This window comes from Prenolepis imparis, unplaced genomic scaffold (genome assembly GCF_030444845.1).
Source record: "Prenolepis imparis isolate NDT839.2.m4 unplaced genomic scaffold, iyPreImpa1.0 SCAF_2, whole genome shotgun sequence".
NCBI classification, from domain to species: Eukaryota; Metazoa; Arthropoda; class Insecta; order Hymenoptera; family Formicidae; genus Prenolepis; species Prenolepis imparis.
In genome coordinates, this window is record NW_028141160.1 from 20062054 (window position 1) to 20083241 (window position 21188).

At 28.5% G+C, this 21188-nt stretch overlaps 4 protein-coding genes across 4 annotated transcripts; all 4 read left to right on the plus strand.

Moving 5' to 3' along the window:
* Positions 1-2474: 2474 nt before the first annotated feature.
* LOC145949076 (uncharacterized) lies at positions 2475-5395 on the plus strand. Its single transcript, XM_083058783.1, has 4 exons — positions 2475-2589; positions 3378-3448; positions 3550-3785; positions 4913-5395. The coding sequence occupies exons 1-4, from the start codon at positions 2572-2574 to the stop codon at positions 5257-5259; spliced, it is 672 nt and encodes a 223-aa protein (XP_082914909.1). The 5' UTR covers positions 2475-2571; the 3' UTR covers positions 5260-5395.
* A 2505-nt stretch (positions 5396-7900) lies between these two features.
* Positions 7901-9962, plus strand: LOC145948708 (uncharacterized). The gene is made up of 3 exons (XM_083058313.1): positions 7901-7959; positions 8332-8779; positions 9166-9962. The coding sequence occupies exons 1-3, from the start codon at positions 7948-7950 to the stop codon at positions 9462-9464; spliced, it is 759 nt and encodes a 252-aa protein (XP_082914439.1). The 5' UTR covers positions 7901-7947; the 3' UTR covers positions 9465-9962.
* Positions 9963-12135: 2173 nt separating this feature from the next.
* On the plus strand, positions 12136-13485 carry LOC145933237 (uncharacterized). The gene is made up of 5 exons (XM_083032812.1): positions 12136-12147; positions 12374-12506; positions 12682-12797; positions 13099-13218; positions 13303-13485. Exons 1-5 carry the CDS (start codon positions 12136-12138, stop codon positions 13483-13485), a joined length of 564 nt encoding a protein of 187 aa, XP_082888938.1.
* A 4902-nt stretch (positions 13486-18387) lies between these two features.
* LOC145949065 (uncharacterized) lies at positions 18388-19760 on the plus strand. Its single transcript, XM_083058773.1, has 4 exons — positions 18388-18403; positions 18785-18911; positions 19096-19265; positions 19499-19760. Exons 1-4 carry the CDS (start codon positions 18392-18394, stop codon positions 19634-19636), a joined length of 447 nt encoding a protein of 148 aa, XP_082914899.1. The 5' UTR covers positions 18388-18391; the 3' UTR covers positions 19637-19760.
* Positions 19761-21188: the final 1428 nt, after the last annotated feature.

Here is a 21188-nt window from a genome sequence, read left to right on the forward strand (position 1 = left end):
AAAAAAATAAGATATTATTTGAATAAATCAATATTATGATTAATAATATATAGGTTATATTATATATATGTGTGCGTATGTGTGTGTGTGTTGTGTGTGTGTTGTGTGTAATATGTATATAATATCTATATATAACGAGAACTTTCTATTTCAATATCTAGTTGATACAAAAAGTCAGTATGTTTACATTATGATCTAGATTATCCCTAGCGCAAAAGGCGATATTTACATTAAAGAAATGTACATCGTCTTTTATTTTTTATTTTTTTAAACATAAACTCTACAACTGAAATAAATAAATACAACTATAATATACATATATACGACCGTCTTGACTGATATATAATTATTTATAAAATTGCGTGATAGATTAAGTGATGTGAAAAGCGAGTTGCTTGCGTACTTTAAGAAAGCATATTTAAATCATTAAAATTACAAAGAAAATGTTGAATGACCCACGACCTTTAGGCATCGTTCAATGAACATAGAGAATGCGCGACTCGATTATTGTTAAACGCAATCAATTATCCGTTAGGCATCATCACTATTGCAGTTAGAGAAGATTATGCCGTTATAATGATTGAGATTTATACCTTTCACACTAGACCGGATAATACTTTCATCTGTTGCACTTTTTTTTCGCTGTTCCGCAGTCTTTTTGTTAGCTTCTCCTTCACCCAGTTTTATTTGCTTTCCTTCGCTATTGCGTGCGCGAGCCATTCTCACTGGAATTTAGCTTTAACCTGATTTTTTAATAGCATATATTAGCATAAAAGTCAAGCGATACGGTTATTAATATCTTAAATTGAATGACAAGACGTCACCGTATGCTGCATATATTAAAGATGTAATTTTGTTCGCATAATTCTTGGAATTTATATATAATAATTGATATATAATATATAAATATATAAATTTTTATATATTATATATAATATATAATATATAATTTATATATTATATATAATAACGCTATCAATTTTTTTATGTGCAAACGTATCCTTTTCTAGCTTTTTATATGGAAAAATTAATTGAACAAATCTATTTTTTACATTTCGAAGTTATAACATTATATATACAATTCATGAAATAATTTGGTAAACTTGATATGATATAATTTTAATATGCGCAAGATAACTCAAAATATACATATAAATACAATATTGCTTATTGTTAGTTATTATGTAGTTAAATTGATAATGAACATTTTGCACTTATAAATGAAAGTTTTACACAATTATATATTGCACTGACATATTAAAAGCAACATCAATCTTCATAATTGGAAGAATATATTTCACTTCTATAAAGAGAAATAATTTCTCTTTCGCTTATACAAAAACTGTTGCTGGGATAAGACGCGTAAATGCGTATCAGTGTATGCAGGAGTTTATTGCAGAAAGTTAGTGCGCGCATAATTTTTATTTTATCGCGCGTGGTGATTACAGATATGATACAAAAGAAGGAATCAAAACGCTCAACGGAAAGAAAATTACTTTCACATGTTTGCGAGTACATATAAAATGACGACAATTTATACGGACGCTAATCATGTTCACCAACCGTTGTTATTTATGCTGCATTTTTCTGTCAGATCTGATAATATTTATAACAAATTATTGTATTTTATTGGCATTTATCTGTCAGATCTATAACAATCAAAATAAGCAATGTACAGAAAAAATCATGAAACTTTGTCGAATTACCATTCAATCACTGTAAACAATTGTCATAGACAATCGTTGCAATTGCTTTATGCATTTTGATCGATAATAATTTGCTTTCTATCTATTGGGTTCTATCTATTTTTAGCCAATTTATATTTTGTTACTAATTCTAATTCTAATTTTTGGCCGAGATTTATTTGCAAGTTATTAATCATCGTTAAAATCTCTACATATACATATAATATAATATAAAAAAATATTATATATGCTATCACTATGTTAATTATTTATTTCTTTGGAAAGATAAATTTGATTTTATTTAAATATTATTATTTTTATATAAGATATAATATCGCTTAATTTAATATTTATTACTTTTCTGTATCAATAATATTCTAAACTATATATCATTATATATATCTGCTTTTCTGCTTCAGAAATTATTTGATAATATTCAAACATCATAATTTAATATTCAATTATATGTTATAATAAATAAATTACTATAATATAATATTTATTGATCATCTCTTTTAGTTATGACGTCAAAATTTAACAGATGTCCGATTGAAGATCGCTGGTATAATGTCTCGCAGCATCAGTTGTAATGTAGTCCGCGATCTGATCGGAAAAACATGTTCTTACTTCGCTCGACTGGATTTAGTGTCAAGTTTCGATCTGGTAAGCTCAAGCAGAGTTTCTGATTTGCTAATCGGATATAGGCGCAGGCATATAAGTCTAGTTTTTCACTAGTAAAGACACATCTCTCGTGGACACGTCTCTCGAGCCGAGTAGGGGAGAGGGAGAAAGCGTGATGTATAAAAACGGACGGTCCATCAGAATCCGCAGTATCCCATTCGTTGTCCCGTTCACGCTCGTATCTCATCGCGACGTGTTCTGAAAAATGCACCGTCTGCCCTCAGTAAGTAGAAAAAGACGAATAGGGTCCGCCCGCCCGGAAACGAAAGGGGGAGAGGGATACGCGTGGGAATCGCGGAAGCGGAGATTCATGGCGACTCGCGCACGAGTTCCGGCTTTACGGCGAACAATAGGCGGTGGAAAGTGATTGTCGATATTTCCATACTTTCGTCGGATACAACGGTAGCACTTTATAGATATCGGATATCTCGATGCGGCAAGTGATGATTCAAGTCCTATGTGTCACCGGCAACACTCTCCTCGAAAGGAGAGAAGAATACTTTGACAGATGTTTCTAAATGTTTACTCGAGGATAAAGATGTTTCTTTTCTTTTGTTCGTCCTCGCATTTGTCATAGAACTAAGTTATTGAAAATCTTGGCATAACGTGGTAGAAAAGAAAAGTGATATACTTAAATTTATATCATCTGTATCTCTCAAAAAGTTTATTATAAATTTTTAATATTTATAATAATACATATATAACGAGATGGTATTTTAAATAATATTGATGAAGAATCATGAAGATTGTTAAAAGATCTTGCACATTTAAAATCTACTTTTATAATTTTTATTTATTTCATCTTTATTTATATATATTCCAATTATTATTTTTTATGAAGAGATAAATAACTGCGTTATATGTTTTTAAAAATCTTAATAAACAAAAATTTTTAAATTTATTTTTTATGACTTTTTATTTTAATAATCTGCAGGAAATTGATATTGTATTGAAAATAGAAATTTATTAAAGTAAAAAAAATATTAATTTAATTATTCTTTCTCCATATAGGTAGTCGTTATATGTTTATTAACAAAAACAACGTTTGCTAGTTTCACAGAGAATGATTCTGGATGGCATGGGTAAGTAAGCGCGTATAATAAAAAAATTTTGGTATTTGTAATTATTGTTTTTTAAAATTGCACGTTTTATTATGTTGTCACTAATTATTATATCTTAATAGAGTGTCTAGTTATGAAACTACGAATTATGGCTCCATCACCAACAACGCACAAGTTCGTCAGGATCGCTCTTTTTATGCATCGGTTCCCTCTTACGCAAGCAGCGGCGGTCTTCAAGTAGGATTAGATCAAAAATTAAATATTGGAAACGTTCAGACTTCGTTTACTCAACCTGTATCGATTAGTGAGCACGTGGAAGTTACGAAGCCGGTGATAGTGCCAATCGTAAAAGACATTGGTAAGATTCTACAACTATAGTAAAAATAAATTAAATAATAAAATATTTCAAACAAATAATAAATTATTTAAAATTTTAGAAAATAACGATTTAAATCTTTTTTTATAATCAGAGCATAAATACAACTTATATTGAGATAATAATTGTTTAATATTATAATGGTAAGACATCAAAAATTTTTAATCGTTAATAATGCTATGTGATGCATAATTAATAGCATAAAATCTATATGACAGTTTATATATTTTGTATAAACAATTGTGAATGCAAAGAGTATAATTTTATTAGAACTAATAAATTGTTAAAAATAATACATCGGTATTTAAATTGATCGATGGCCGACAATTTATGCAATGAATGTTGAAATCTCATTAAGAAAAGGAAGAAGGAAATGTATCATATCAGATACTTGATCCTGCATTTTGAATCATCTGTGAAAGTAGGATCTGCGAGAAAATCTTTCTTTATTTAATCGACACGCAAAAGAAAAGTTCCGTTCAAATGCTAAAATACATTACGAAACTTCGCTATAAGTTTTAAATTTTACAATGCACTTCCCATTTTCTCAATTTTGCAATGTATGCAATGCACATTTTTTTCAAAGATTGCGCAAATTTTTTTTATCTAATTTTATATTATTATTCATCAATGAATATACATATATATGGATAGAAAAAGAAAGAAAAAATATTAAATAATATTATAATAATAATATAATTATGCATTATTACAAGAATTAAATAATTTATTCATATCACAACTGAGTCACGCTTTGTCACTTGTATAATAAAAAACATTATGTAAAATGTTAACTAAAATTATGTCACATAGAAAATAGTACGAGTTTTTTTATGTGGCGCCTTCTGTCATTTATCATTCATTTATCATCTATCATTCATTACTCTATTAAGATTGATAAACCTTCTATTCTTTCAGAAATGGCAAAAATTAAGTTTCTATAAAAGATAGAAGTTTCGTCCCCATTAATGTCTGTCGTAATTGTAACAAACTATAAGGAATTGTTTTCTCCCTTCAATATATAGCATTGATTTTTTCCCTAACAACTTGAGACTCAAGAGACCAGAGAAAGGACATGCAGTAAATCATTATTTTTCCCGAAAATATAGGAGTTCCAGTGGCACAACCCGTGGCAATTCCCGTGCCACATCCTGTAGCAGTAACTGTTGCTCAGCCCTATCCTGTTCAAGTTCCAATTGTCCAGGCCATCCCTGTACCGGTTGTGAAGACCATTGCGGTTCCAGTCGAGAAGAAAGTGCCGTATCCGATAGAGAAGATCGTACCAGTACCCATCGAAAAGCCTATGCCAATAACTGTGGAAAAGCACATACCTATTCCAATAGAGCAGCCATATCCGATTCATATACCAATTTATAAACTTATTTTCCATCGAAGAACGAAAAAAAAATATCACCTCATTCGAGGGCCGCCCGCGTCACTAAGAAAAGTGCTATAACAATTAGATGAGATTTCAGAGAGACACGAATGATTGTTGGTTCGTGAAATATACTTATTGAAGACGACGCTCTTAATGTGTGATGCTGTAGCAAGTTCATCATGATTACTTTTCCTGAGTTATAAATAGTGCCAAACGAGAGATTCGTCGTTGTTGATGATATGTTGTTGAATATTAAAGAATGAAGTTTATTCTTTCGCTTGCGCGTTTTTTTATAGCGCCAATTTTGTTATAGTTGTTGATGTATATGTTTATTTGTTGATAAATAACCATCTTATTTAATAAAGAAATTTTTTCGTATTATATGTAGTATTATTTATATGTTATTATCCATTTGTTAGGTTAGATATGTATCATGTAATAATAAAATTAAAATTAATAATATAAATAAATTAAAAGATGTAAAAACGTTTTAAAAAAAAATTTTATAGGTACTTTAAATTTTATATTTTTTTCCTTTCTATTTTGTACGCATTTTTTTCCCTATAAAACTATTGCATTCTTTATCATAGAATAATCGATTATATTACTACATGAAAGTGTATAACAGCATTTATGCGTTTTCAGGACCGAAAATATGCTGTGTGTTATTCTCCATAATATGATCTTGTTTAAAAGAATGTCCTATTTTAAAAAATAATGTAACGTTTTATAAATGTAAATGATTTAATGTTAAATTAGTGCTTTTTATTTTTAATTTTTATTTTACATTAACTTTGATATACATATATTAATTCTAAAAATTATAGAAAAGCATTATTCATGAAAATCAAAGATAAATTTTCTCGAAATAAGTCTTGTATGAGAAAATTTTATTCTTTATTTTCGACTTATTTTTACACAAGGAATCTTCTATTCGGTTGTACAATGTTTTTCAACGTATATGTAATTTACAAAATGTCTCAATTTTTTGTCATTTTTGTCACTTTTTGCTGTTTTATATTTAATTTGAAAGGCACATAGAAAGTTATTGGGTCTATATAGTAGATTTGTATATAATCACACTATGATGTACAATGTACGTTACGCGCATTATGTGGACGTTCACTTCCTTTCATTTCCGCGTAATTTCCGCACACAGACGTGTTATCATATGAGATTATAATAAAGACTTTTAAATTAGCGATTAACTGAAGCGTCAGCACAATTGGCCAAAGATTTCATAAAAATTTTATAATATGTTTTTAATATGTTTTATAATTATGTCTTTAAATAATTCACATGATTTATTATTATATGAGCTGCAATTCAATTTCGATTCTCCGGAAGTGGTTACAGCTCAGTAAGCTAGCAAATTCATTTCTCTTATGAGCTCGACTAAAATAAAATGTGTGAAAGCATTTTTTTATATTTTGTATTCTGTTTTATCATATTCAGTTTTTATTATAAAATTTTATTATAAAATTTAAAAATGTCACACATTTACTAGTAGTTATTTACTTATTTATGGTAGAATGTCATACATTTACTTATGGGAGGTATTCTAAAATGTATTTAATAATAACATGACTATGAAAATATAAATATATCTCAATTATATCTTTAAGGTACGAAAATTCAATTACAATTTAATTATTTTACGTCGAAAAATGTTACATAAATACAATTATGTTAAATTTAAGAATATGAAAATAATTCTCATTTTATATATATATATGTATATGTATATTTTTGTGTGAAAAAAGAAAATAAAATATTGAAATCTCTTAGTTCCAGAGAAAATCGCATGCATTAGATCATTATTAGGCCTATATTATCTTGCTAATTATCATAATAATAAAAAATTAGTGCACCTTGTGCATCTGGACGTATCGTCCACACATTCGTTATGCTCTCTTCTCATGGTTAAAAATTATATGCGCGCGTGCGTATGTTAAAGTTGGTCTATCGTGTTTTGCGATGAAATTGCCATTTGTCACATAATGGTTATTAATTTTACTAAAAATAATAAAGTTTACAAAATTTTAAAAATAAATATGAAACGCAGATATATATAAATATATATATATATATAATTATTATATTATAAGTATAAATATATATTTCATTTCAATATATGTTTTAAATTAAATATGCACGAATGATTGTTTTGTTATAACATTAAAATTTTATTGAACGCGCGTTTTAACATACACCATACAGTTCTGACACTATGTAAATACTTAATCGAAATATTAAATATTGTTCGTCAAATAGTAAGTTACACAGTTTTATAAAAATATTAATATATTTCTCTCTCTCTCTTTCTCTCTCTATTTCTCGAAAATAAACTATATAAATATTTCTTTCGGCAATTGCGAAACATATATCCTTTCGAAGACGTATTAATTATACAGTAAAAAATGAAAAATTGTGAAAAATTTAACAATTTATATATGGAACGTATTAATGCAATGGTATTGCAATAAAGGCGACGAATGTGAAAAATCCGTTCTGACACTCACTGCGCGACGGAATAAAAAATGCCTAATTCATTGTCAATGCAAAGGCCGCAAGGACATGGTCAATTATTTTCATACGCCCATAAAGTAGACAATTGCACCCGGCGGGTGTAATTCGCCGTAGTTTGAAGTGAGACAAAATCACAGTGAAAGGCCCCACGGTATATTAAGACGAGAAATAGTCGAACATGTATCAGTCGCACAAGAGACTTCCACTACCAGCAGTAGTTGAAATACACGTGCAAACATGAGTAGAATCGTAAGTATGGCATAAATTGCAGTGTGACAGTTAAAAATGTGATAAGATTAATGTTGGATTAAAATTGGATCGTAGATATTTTTATTTAATATTTTTTTCTGGTTTGCATTGATCTTATTTAACTGAGTTTTAATTTTAGATTTTAATAATTTTTTTGTAACAAATAATGCATTTTTTAATTAAAATATTAATATAAGAAATTGCAGAAAAGAAGTTTATTAATATAAAAGAATATAAAATATCAGAAAAATTACTTTAAATTTATTATACGCTATATAATGATAAATTTTTATTGCAAGTTATTATCATACTTCTTATAAATTAATATGCATTTCTTATCTTCGATAATTGCATGCTTTGTATGAAACGCAGGTATTTCTTTCTCTGATGTCTTTGGCTGCGGCTATGCCGATAATCGTGGACCAAGATGGCAAACAATATATGATGCAAATATTCAGCATCCAGCACACAATCGATCGATCCGATCAGGAGATCGCTGGTACTTCCGGTAGCGGTGGTTATGATGGTGGTTATGGAAGTAGTAGCTACGGAAGTAGCTATGGGGGTAGTGATTATGGGAGCAGTCACGGAGATGGTGGTTACAGTGCTAGTTCCAGCGCGCATCTAGATTCGTCCAGCGATCTTGACAGTAGTCATCAAGATTTCTCTTCCGGTGGTGGATATGATGCTGGTCATGGCAGTGACGATGGCAGCCAAGGAATCTCACTGAACAGCGGGCATAATTACGTTCACAGTGTTCCCGTTTCCGAACATGTAGAAGTGACAAAACCCGTAGTAATACCGGTTTATAAACACATCGGTAAAGTATTCTTGCCTTCATTTCTTTCTAGATTGCAAATCTGTATTTGAAATGTATATAGAAGTAGAAGTTACGATACTATTAAAGAAAAACCATGTCTGTGTTTATTGATATGTAATAATGAAAAAAAGTTTTTGAGTTCATAATTAGATTATCATTATTATCATTATCATTATTTTTGTATTGCTAGTAAATGACATTGTAAAATGCAGTTGCTTTTGATATTATATAAAAAGCTTAATATACAAATATATTTTTATGTCTTTTCTTTTATCTGTATGAATTTTAAGAGATAGAAAGAAAGTTTAAATATTGCTTTTTGCTCGCTTTATCATTTATATTTTTTAAAAAACACCCTTTTATAGCGATGAATAAATTTCTTTCAGGTGTTCCGGTCCCAAAATCAATACCGATAGCCGTGCCGCATCCGGTAGCAGTTGGTGTTCCGCAACCTTATCCTGTCCATGTTCCTGTAGCAAAACATATTCCTATACAGATAGTGAAGACGGTGGCGATTCCAGTAGAGAAGAAGATTCCTTATCCTGTTGAGAAGCATATACCGGTACCTGTCGAGAAGCCGGTTCCCATTACGATCGAGAAACATATCCCTATTCCAGTAGTGAAGCCGTATCCCATCAAAATTCCTGTCTACAAAACCATTTATCATCACGCGAAAAAGCATTAATGTATGTCTAAAGGAAAAAGGAGTACGATATATTATCACATAATTTAGAAGTAATCTTTAGCAATTGATGTCTTTCAAATAACATTTTGTAGATTAAATTCTATGTGTTAAAATATTTATCTTAAAAATAATCAATCTATATAAAAATATTTTCTTCGGATAAACTTGCTTTTGTCGTAAAATGTATACGTCAATTGAGATCTTTGGAAAATAATTATGAATATTTTGAAATATTTTAAATGTTAGGGTTGCTTAAGATTACTCTAATCGCACTATTACTAATTATTCATTCAAATTTTATGTGATAAAATGTTATTTTCTCGTAGTGAGAAAATATCATTGCTTAAAAACCACTTGAATCAGACCGAAACAAGACACTATATTGGACGTGTATTCATTTTTAACTACAAAATGCCGCTGTTAATAGGAGAAAACTTACGAAAAACAGTTCATGTTTTATTCCATTGGTCGATGGTCGAATATTTATCGAATGCGATTTATTTCTTGTATTATAAGTTTAAGCAAGCATTGTGTGAACGTCAGCGTAACTAGTGTATTGTTAAACTTAGTATTTTTAAAAGTTGTTATGTTCTGTTGTTTTTGAATAAAATGTTTATAAAACTATTTTTGTGTCGTTCTTATTCAATAAACATTCGTTATCAATACATTTTTTGCTAGCTTTGTACATATCTCAGAAAATTCTAATTTAATAAATAAAATTAACGAGCTTTTAAATGTAATCTTTATTATTTTTAATGATAATGAAGAACAAAAATAAGTTTTAAATTATGTAGTTATATAGTTAACTGTAACTAATGTGTACACGGATGACACAAATATCTGTTACAATTAATTAATAATTAATTGATTTAATCTACTATCTGTTTGATTTGATTATCATGTTTAGAATGTAAAAATTATATATCTTATTTTATATTATTTCAACAAGGTGACTATGCGTAAGTAAGGCCAACTAAAACGAGCATAATTGTTTTTTGGTTGTTAAATTGTTTTTATTTTATACGATCGCGCAAATTAAACGATTAAACGTAGATATTTCGACTGTACAACAGTCTTTCTCAATACCCGCGAAATTCTATATATATAATGAAACAATATTGAAATGTATTAAAACATATACTAGTGCTATTAACATTCTGACAAATCGCACTGTCACTTACACCCTAATATTACAACATTGGCGAACATAACTCCTATATACTTATGTTGCATTTAGTATGAACCCGTCGGTTTCAACGCAAAAAGAGCAATTAATTAATCCAGCAACTTTACTTCATATGTTCATGGCAAGACCGCGTTTTTCGCTGGAAAGCGAAAAAGTGATGGTCATATTTTCGTTCGTCAAACATTCTTATTATACACGAGCCTATTTATTTGTCTCATATTGTTATATTATTTCTCTTTGTTTTGGAATTATTGTATTTATTTATTATCTATTTTCACAATTAAATATGCTTATTTTTTATCAAGTTATTGAATATTATTATATATATTGTAAATAATGTTATATGAATATTATTATGATATATATTATATTTTAGTATTTTAAGAAGAAACATAAATTGTGTTAATAGTAAAAGTAATAATTAATCAAACAGTATTGATTAACATGCTATAGGCGCATCTTAGAGCGAGAGGAACTTTATATGTATATAATAGGCTTTTACTATAATTTTCGATAAAAGCACTGAGAATTCTCATGTGGAAAGTGGACATTAGATAGATTGACTTGCCTGCGATGTTCATTTACGAAATCATCATGATCGCATACAATAAATCATCCATGACATCGACAATTGACGTTGTGTGTATATCTAACAAGATGAATCCAATGATTCTTGCACTATATAATTACAGGCCAAATAAAACGATAAGAAATAATTTATGCAATATTCATATATAGAATGCAAAAAATTAAAAAAAAAAAGATTGCTTAAATAAATATAAAAGTAATATAAAAAATTGCAATATTTTGCCTTTAATATTACTAATTTCATTACTAATGCTATATAATAATAAGATAAATAATGATATGTAATAATAAAACTTTTATTAATGTACTTATATTATATAAATATGTGCAATTTTTATCAAAGTAAAGAGATAATAATAATTTTTTAAATACAAAAGAACTTATTTGATCAAGTTTAAATACATTTTATGGGGCAATAATTAATTACATAATTTATCATTAATTTAAAAAAAGGAGATAACATTCATATTATTACGCAGAAAAGTATTTTTAGTAATGTAAGATTTTTTAATTCGCAAATTTTTGAATTTTTGCAAAACATTATTATACATAATTATTAACAAGTTAGTAATCTGGTATCAAGTAATCTATAATTAACAATATATAAGGTAAGATCCAACATAGAAATCCAAATAAGAAAATAAAATATTTGAAAGTATATACACAATTATTATCAATTGTATATTAAACGTTACATAACGTTTGCACTTATATTACTGCGACTGATTAGTTTTATAATCAAGGCATTTTGTACGGTGAAGGTATGGGATACCAAAGAATAGTGGGGTTGCTTATTTCTCTGTTTAAGCGGTATATAAGGTGACGACGAAACAAATCTGTCCCAAGTAGATTTTACTTATTGATGGACGATATAGAGATATAAAAATATCTTAAGCGATGGAAAAAATTGTACGCAAATATCCGTCTCGGTTAAGTAATAAAATATGAGTAAGCTCGTGAATTTAACAGTTTGTTATCTTTAAATTATCTTTAAAATTTGGATTTAAGTGAATTGATAAAACGTGTTTCTTCTGTGCGATTTATACAATTAATTTCTTTTTAATCTAGAAATCGGAAATAATATAGATGTTTTGTATTTCTTATAATAGTGGTGGTTTATTATTTGATGTTTAAGATTGTGCTGTTGGGAATTATCGCTTGTTCATATAGTTCCAATTGGGACGTTCGAGATCATGGAGGTGGACTTACACTGGGCGAAATCTCTATAGACCATCATGACTTGGGAACTCCTAATCTGGGAGGAATAGGTTTGAACATTTGGTTTGGTTAATTGCGCGTTCTCTGATATATACTTTATATATATAAAAATTATATATAAAATTAATAATATAGCTAGATATATAAAACAGTGTATATGACAATGACTTGTTGATGCTTGAATATCTTGATATAAATGCTGAAAAATGATTCTAAATTTTTTAGAAAGCCATTCCTTAGATTTTTTGGGAAATTATTCACCACTTTTAAACGAAATCAGTGATTGGCACTTGGGCATTAGCAGTTTCCATGGAGCTAATGTAATTCCTGTTGTTAAGCACATTGGTAATATAAATTGACTTTATTAGCTATTACTGCTACATTAACGTTTTATTAAAGAAAATTGCCTTTTAATAAAAAATTATTAAAAGTTGATTAATTTATAAAAATAAAAAATAATTTAAAAATTTAAAAGCATTAAAGAATTTTGAATTTATTATAAAGAGAATATATATATATATATATATATATATATATATATTTGGATTGCTATATTGGATGACTATTGCATTATTTTATTGCTATCTATATTACATTAATTAATTATTAAACATTATGTTTCGAATATTAAATGTTTATCACATGAAAATAGGGATACCAACGATCAAAAACGTCCCTATTAGCATTCCGCATCCGGTGATAGAGACAGTTCCACAGCCTTATCCTGTTCCTGTGGTGATACCAAAGCCCGTACCATATGAGGTGATTGCGCGACAGTTGGCTTTAATCTGACAGTAAAATCATTTGTCATTATCTCTTCTCACTGAAGGCATTCTGTCTTTCTAGGTGGAGAAGCAAATAATTAAGACAGTCGAGAAAAAAATACCAACGCCCGTCGAGAAAATAATTCCACTTAAGATTGAGAAACCGGTGCCGTTTCATGTGGTGAAACATGTACCCGTACTGATCGAAAAACCGATTCCGATCAAGATTCCGATCTACAAGACCATTGTACACAAAGGCCATTGATTTTTCTATGTGTTACAGAAGCCCGATTCTTGTTATTGTTATTATCTTTTATATTTAGTTTTTTTCAAAAACGCATAAATGTAGAATGAAGGAAAGAATGAGAAAAAAAGATTTTATTATATTATAACATTACATTAGTTATTTATATATATTAAAATGTTTTTCACTAACAAAATAAAACGTTTCTTTTATTTTTTATCTAAGAAATAGTTATTAAATTATTTAATTTTTATAAAATATTTTTATATCTGACAATAAGTTAAATTTCTCTTGCATGAAAAAAAATGTCAAATACTATTAAATGTTTCTTCTCATAAGATTTAAATTAGCCAATTATTAATCATTGTAAAAACATTTATATGTAAGTGTTTATTAAAATCCTTAGCATATTATAGCTTGTAACAATAAATTCATATTATGCTGTAAAACTATTATATACTTAATACTAGTTACATTTCCATTTTTTAACATTTTAATTTTTCGTGAAAAGCGAGATCAATGTGAATAATAAAATTGTGTTACTATAATTTAAATCATAATGCTTTGATAATTTAATCCGCTATTAAAAATCTTTATAATAAATTAAAACAAGATATTAACGATTCAAATATTACGTTCATTTTTCAAATATTATGCTTCAATTTTACCGCGTATAGTGGTCATGAATTTTACAAATATGAAAATAATGAAAATATGAAAATAATGAAAAAGAAATATCGTACATTATAAAAACCATTAATATTTTTAATTTACTGCTCGCTAATAACGTTTCGTTGCAATTACAATTTAATTACAGTATAATAACGAATAAACTTTGATCGATTCAAATATAATCTTTGTGTATTTGTGTTAGAATAAATATTAAATTTCCATAGTCAATAGATGCGCACTATTTACAATAATTGTTGTTTTATTTAATAAAAGGAACTGGTGTGTGAAACAAATATATTTGTAAATTAAGAATTATGATTTGCTAATATAGATTTTAATATACCAAATACTTTCCTGTGCTTTAATGTTTATCAAGTGCTTAGTAAAATTTTATGAGAAAATATTCGCATTTCATCTTTTTGATATAAATAAAATTACTGAGAAAACATGCTTTTTCATTTGTCTATTTTTCGCACAGTAATTTTATTTATATATATCTACACAATAAACAATATTATATAACAATGGTGTTTTATTACAAAAGCGAAGTAAAACTAACAGAATACTTTGCGCGAAAGAGATGCATATGGCAAAAGTGAAGAGCGAGAATTCTATTTTTTTTTTGCCTTGACATTGCTGGAAGTGAAAAGGCTGTTGAACCAGTGAAGAATACATTTTAATTATGACACCCCGGTACAAAGCAGAGAGAGCCAGCGAGCGTGAAATCAGAATAAATAAAGGCTTTTAAATTGAAAAAAAAATTATGCAACAATAATGTCTTCCTGTTCTGTTTGAAGAACCCAAAACGACGATAGAGAAAGAGAGAGAGAGGGAGCTTAAATATAAGGCAACGGCAAAAAGTGGCAGCGAAAGGGAAATCGGAAATAGATTACTGCTGTTTCTCCGGTCGCAGTAGTTTTGACCGTCGTAAAAGGAGAAAGAGAATGATCCCTCTCTTTTTCGCGACGCACAACGATCTCACATAAAAAATATATTGAGGCCGGAAATGTGTGTATATGTACTCGAAATGATTGCGATCGCGCGTATCTTACAATTAGTCTTTCATTTCCGAGTATTTGCACCTCAAATTAAGCCGTAATATCGCCCATCAAATCGTCCTAATCTTCACGTTTTAATGACATGTCAAAATATCAAATGCAGAAACGGAATATATGTATAAACAACGATGATTTCAGTTTATTTTGTTTCGTTTGAGCTTCTATGATTGTTCTGTAAATACAGTCTTTGACTTGTATTATTTTAACACTATAAACACCCCATAATGTTGTACGCTTGCTAGAGCGCAGAGAAGGAAATCGATTCTCAATCATGAGAAAGCTGATCGAACAGGCAAATTTGTCTGTCCATCGTATGTAAAAGCAAGTATAACCTGGGGTGGTTCGAATCACAGGAAGGCTCTTTAATACTTAATACACAATCACTACCGGCGCGATCGCGATCGCGGTGAATGTCGGGAGTAAATCGACTTCAAACTTTACTTTCGCCGCGAGCTTTTTTTTCCGGTGCAGACTTCTTTCTCTAGCTTCCTTTTTTTCACATTACGGCGGATTCGTTGACTTACGCTCGTTATTTCGACGCTTCCACGTCGGAGAAGAATTATGAACTCATAGCGGTCTTCTATCATCATAAGCAATCATTATGAGAAATTTTCTGGCGCATTACTTCTCTATTCGGTGGAATCTTTATTCTGTCCGGAATAATTTTATATATTTGAATTGTATTCCAATTTTCTCTACTAAAATATTCGCACAAGGCAAAGCTTTTTCTTTTTTACAATCTATTATATTTTTATTAATTTTATAACATTAATTTTCCATTAATAAATAACAGTCTTTTTATATATAGCTCTTATGCTTTTAAATAAATAAATTATTTTGTAAATATATATACAAAAAATATATTTATATTCCTAGAGTATTTGTAGACCTATATTATTTAAATTAAACTCAAAATTATATATATACCTTGTGGAATACTTTGGAAAATATTTACTACGTTAAATTATTTATTCATATATTTTATTTTTTATCCTATTTTTCTTAGCAATTTTTTTTAACTAATATATTATAAGTTGGATATAAAAAACTCAAGTATTTTATAGCTTTATTTACATAAAATAATAAAAAAAAACCTCAAAAGGCAAATCGATTAGTCTAAATGGTAGAATTTTTGTCAATGTCAAGGAACAATTCTATTTTTCTGATTCATTACTTTCTCCAATGTCGAGGTTGTAGGTCAGAATTCGTTTACGCTACTAGAATACACCGAAAACAGTTCAGATCGCATCGGAACACGAATGTAAAGTCCTGTGAGCGACAGATCGTGAGTCTCTGCGACGATGACGATCGTAGGTTTGTCCAATTTTCCACGACAGCAAATTAGCGACAACGCTCTACCATTAACGTTAATTGAGATGGTCTTTCAGAGTCGTCTCGGAGTTTCTCCATGCATTAGGAACGCATGCGTTTCCTTCCGTAGGCCTACCGTGTTAATAATTAATTGAAGAGGGAAGTTAAAAAATAGGAAGTTCGAAAAATGCAAGATATTAAATAAATACAATATAGTTATTAGTTCTTAACATAGCGAATGTAGTAAGCTCGGTTTACAATATCATAAATATTGATTATTTCGTTTATTTTTTAATATCGTCAGGTATTACTTACTAATCGATTTTTAAGATAGTTTTACGTTGCCTTTCACAGAAGAATGTCTTTCGATTAGTGTTCCGCCCGGAACCCTTTCACGGGGAGTTGTGTTTTGTACTTTCATTCTGATATATCGAAAAATGTATCGTGTTTTAACGTTTCTCTCTCCAAGCAAAAGTGTACTTCGCGTTCACTTCCTATTGAGTCTAAAAGCTGAATACAGAAGAAACTATCTGCATAATGACTAAAATAATTTGAATTTATATAAGATCAAATTCTTGTCCATTTATTGGGTGGTCCTTTCTTATATTTGTCGAATTGATCAACGCAACAACAAAAATTTTCGTCGATTTATAGATTTAAAAATATATAGAGGTAGAGATATAAATTTAAAAAAGAGAAATATAATTACACCGCATAATGACTAAGTTGCTCGGTCTCTTTATAGTATAAATATAATTTAATTTATGTAAACATTTCACGAGAATTGTATTAGGAAGTTATAAACATTTTATATATACAAGAAGGAAAACTCACTTCCGGTAAACGGAATAGCCATGTGCTTACTCAAAAGTATCTTTGTAATTTTTATTCGCTTACACAGAATTTTAATGTTTGCACAGTTATTTGCCATATACATATTGTTCTTAAACAATGAAATCAAATCTAATCTAGTACCGTGAAATATGTATTTATTGTATTAATAATTAAATTTAAAATAATGATCTTATTATTATTACGGTATAAGATAATAAAATTAAAATACCATGTATGTGCTAAGATACAAAAATATTACACGTCATGTAAGATAATTTGATAAAGTAGTGGCCAATTGTATATATACAACTTAAGTCTCACGCAATTTTAATTTAAAATTGATGTACTTTCGAAACTTTTCACGAGAAACATTTCATAAATTTTAAAAGAGCATTTAAAATTTTACGATTGTAAAATATTACAAGTTATAAATCTTTTCACAAAAAAATACGTTTTAAATACAAGAAAAACGCGCGAGTAGAAAAATAAATTAACATTCTTTCAAAAATTGAATTTTATGTTAATATTTAATCTAATCTAATCTAACTTAATATCATATATTTGCAATAAAATTTTATTTATATTATAAAAAAGCAGTTATAAACGAAAATAATTGCGAATATTGTGGATAAATGTGTTTTTTATTTTGTACAAAAGATAGTTTTTTTTTGTAAAATGGCATAATTAAGTCAGAATTTACACTTTCTCTGAACGTTTTATATATATATATATATAATATACATAATCATTGAGATTTCCATAAAAAAAATTTTAGTATAATGGTACGTTAAAAAAGGTAATCTCATGTATAAGTACGATAATCTTTACATATTTATCATGTCGATAATATAATCCTTTCCAAAATGTTAAATATTGTTGTGCGATACACTATATAAATGCAACGTGATGTATCCTGGAGAGGATTGAAACTCTCGTAGGATTTTAGTGAAAGGAGGAATCGATGTTAGTATATAAGGTCGATCTTCGTCGTACGTAGTCACTTAAGCTCAATTCCTCGTGCTTGCACTATCATTTAATTTCACACGAGCAATATGACTCAAATTGTAAGATTCAGGCATTTGCCTACATGTCACGCGATAAATATGTGTTTTCTGTGTTAAATAGTGTTAACTAATATAATTAACAAAGTGATGGTTGGGATAAAAAATAGAAAACTATATTTATGTATATATATTTTGCAGTAATAATATGTTGAATATATATATATATATATATATATATATGTGTGAAAAAGAAAAATTATTTTTAGAGAATACACATGTATGCGCTATACATACATAAAAATAATTTGCAATATTTTTATAAACTTTTATTAAAATTTTTAACAATAATAATTTTACGTATTTTAAAATTGTAATATTGCTTTGTTAATATATAAATATGAAAATATTAATGTAGCAAAATTAAGGAAGTTTAAATTGCAGATTCTTTTGTTAAGTCTGATCTCGTTTAGCAGCCTGGTATTGGCTGGCCATTATGATGAGGACCAAGGTGGTTCATCGTACGAAGAAAAAACAAAACATATAGAAATACCAATTATTAAGAAATACGGTAAGCTAATTTTTTTGCAAAATATTAATTAAAATTGATATGTGAAGCTTCTTAGACTTTACTTTTTATTATGTTACGTTTTGTATAATTTTTATGATAAAAAGGAAGAAATTATATATATTTCCTCTATTTATATACTATAATAAATGTTGTCATGGTTCAAAAAATTTATGTTTTGTTTCAGCTATACCTATTCCACATCCAGTGCCTGTTGAAGTGCCAAAAGAAATTAGAATACCGATTCCTCAACCTTATAAAGTACCAATCGAAATCCCACATCCGTATCCAGTCGAAGTAGTCAAGCATGTCGAAATACCCATTGAAAAACCTGAGCCTTTTGTTGTTGAGAAGCGTGTAAGTATAATATCGATTTTTAATGTCTTTACGCTTGTGTAATTTGTAATTAGTGCAGAAGTAGAGCAAACATATAAGCACACATAATACAGAAGTTTTTTTTTATATAAAATTAATAAATTTTATTATCTCAAACACAAAAGCAATATGTTAAACTCTTCGCGATATATATACATATATGTATATATGTATATATATATACATATGTTATGTATACATATATTTTTTTATAGGTTCCTTATATTGTGGAGAAGCCATATCCTGTTTACGTGGAAAAAAAATTTCCTGTACCAGTGGCAAAACCATATCCCGTTCATGTTCCGATCTACAAACATGTGTTCCATTATACATCTAAGAGTAAAGGGCATTAAATTTTTTTATGGCTATTAAAATATTAACTTTAAATTGCCTGCGCCAAAGGAGCACAAAGCCTTTTAATTTCAACAGAGACAATCATTTATTAAAAAATTGTTTGTCGCATTACTAGAATTTATATTTGCAAGATTACTTCAATAGTTATAAATCTTTTCTTAAGATTTATTGCTGACTGAAATATGTGTGGAAACAAAATATTAACATATATGTGATAGATAATTTATCGATTTTCGGATTGACTCTGGCAAGTCACCGTATAGATAGTTTTGTTACATGTTTTTATATTATTAAGTTTTTATTGATGTGTAAAATGTATATTTGTTTTTAAATACTTGTTAATAAACAACTTCAATTATATAAATGTTTTGTTATTCGCTAATCTAAGCATAAACTAAACGCAACGAATCAATTACTTCTACAGCTGCATATATGAATCACGTATTTCATACTACATAAACTTATAAAAAGTAGTTTTCTTTTAAATGAGATTAAATTTCCATTTCTGATAAATAATTTATGAATAAAGAAAAAGTAATTTATAACATTTTAAACATTATTATGTAATAAATATAATTATATTATTATCCTACATTTCATTATTTGACATAATAAGAAAATAAGAAGTCTAATGTTGAAAAATAGGGAATATTAAAGATTATGTATAATAAATTAAAGAATTAAATGTTATTAAATTATCAAAAGAACAAGTCGTTAGATAGAAGATGAATTATTCTTTATTATCTAATTAATTATATAAAAAATGGAAAATTTTATAAATCCAACTAATATATAGCAATGGTCTTTGTCATGTGTGATTGCGGATATAATGATAATAATATCCGTTCTCTTGTTCGGCTTAGAATAAATCCTTTCTACAAGAGACCGTACGAAAAGTATGTAATCTACTGTTTCGTTTCCTCATCGTCGACGACTTAATTACGATCGACTAAAACGAACCTGGCTGTAGCCCTAAGGGGAGGGAGATCGTGATTGCGGTCTTGATTCTCCATAATGAGGCGCGCGCGTTCTTACATCGATGTGTGAGAAACCACTTTTACTTGGGATGCACTTTCACTGTTCTACTCATCGCGATACAGATAACATCGCGCATGATTCAAGTCTCTTCTCATCGAGTCCACTCCCTCTTGCTGTCGCGCGACCACACCCGCTGGAGAGATGAGAGTGCCTTTCATAAATCGGAGATACCGATCTAAATGCAGCCACGGTAAAACATCTCGTCCGAGAATTCGTCCGAGAGTTGCAAGCGCTTACGACATACTTTTTGTGCGTAGTACGTTTGTGATTTGTATTGCTAATGCAAATATTATTAAATATCCGATATTTTATATGTATACAAAATAACATTTACTGAATGTCGCTTATAGTGCGAAAGCGAAAGATTTAAATGCTCTATAAAAATTTACGCTGCTATTATTAATAATAAGTATAAATTTAAAGAATCTATAATACATATTATTACTTATTTTATATATAGTATCACATCCCTGGATTGCATCCCCTAACGTTTCCGGGAGATCATTGTCAAGA

Bases quoted from the DNA above. Each gene is read 5' to 3' on its own strand.
- LOC145949076 (XM_083058783.1), top strand. The intron at 3,449-3,549 runs GTAAGTAAGCGC...ATATCTTAATAG, and splicing joins AATGATTCTGGATGGCATGG to AGTGTCTAGTTATGAAACTA. The intron at 3,786-4,912 runs GTAAGATTCTAC...CCGAAAATATAG, and splicing joins GCCAATCGTAAAAGACATTG to GAGTTCCAGTGGCACAACCC.
- LOC145948708 (XM_083058313.1), top strand. The intron at 8,780-9,165 runs GTAAAGTATTCT...AATTTCTTTCAG, and splicing joins ACCGGTTTATAAACACATCG to GTGTTCCGGTCCCAAAATCA.
- LOC145933237 (XM_083032812.1), top strand. The intron at 12,507-12,681 runs GTTTGAACATTT...TAAATTTTTTAG, and splicing joins TCCTAATCTGGGAGGAATAG to AAAGCCATTCCTTAGATTTT. The intron at 13,219-13,302 runs GTGATTGCGCGA...CTGTCTTTCTAG, and splicing joins CAAAGCCCGTACCATATGAG to GTGGAGAAGCAAATAATTAA.
- LOC145949065 (XM_083058773.1), top strand. The intron at 18,912-19,095 runs GTAAGCTAATTT...GTTTTGTTTCAG, and splicing joins ACCAATTATTAAGAAATACG to CTATACCTATTCCACATCCA. The intron at 19,266-19,498 runs GTAAGTATAATA...ATTTTTTTATAG, and splicing joins CTTTTGTTGTTGAGAAGCGT to GTTCCTTATATTGTGGAGAA.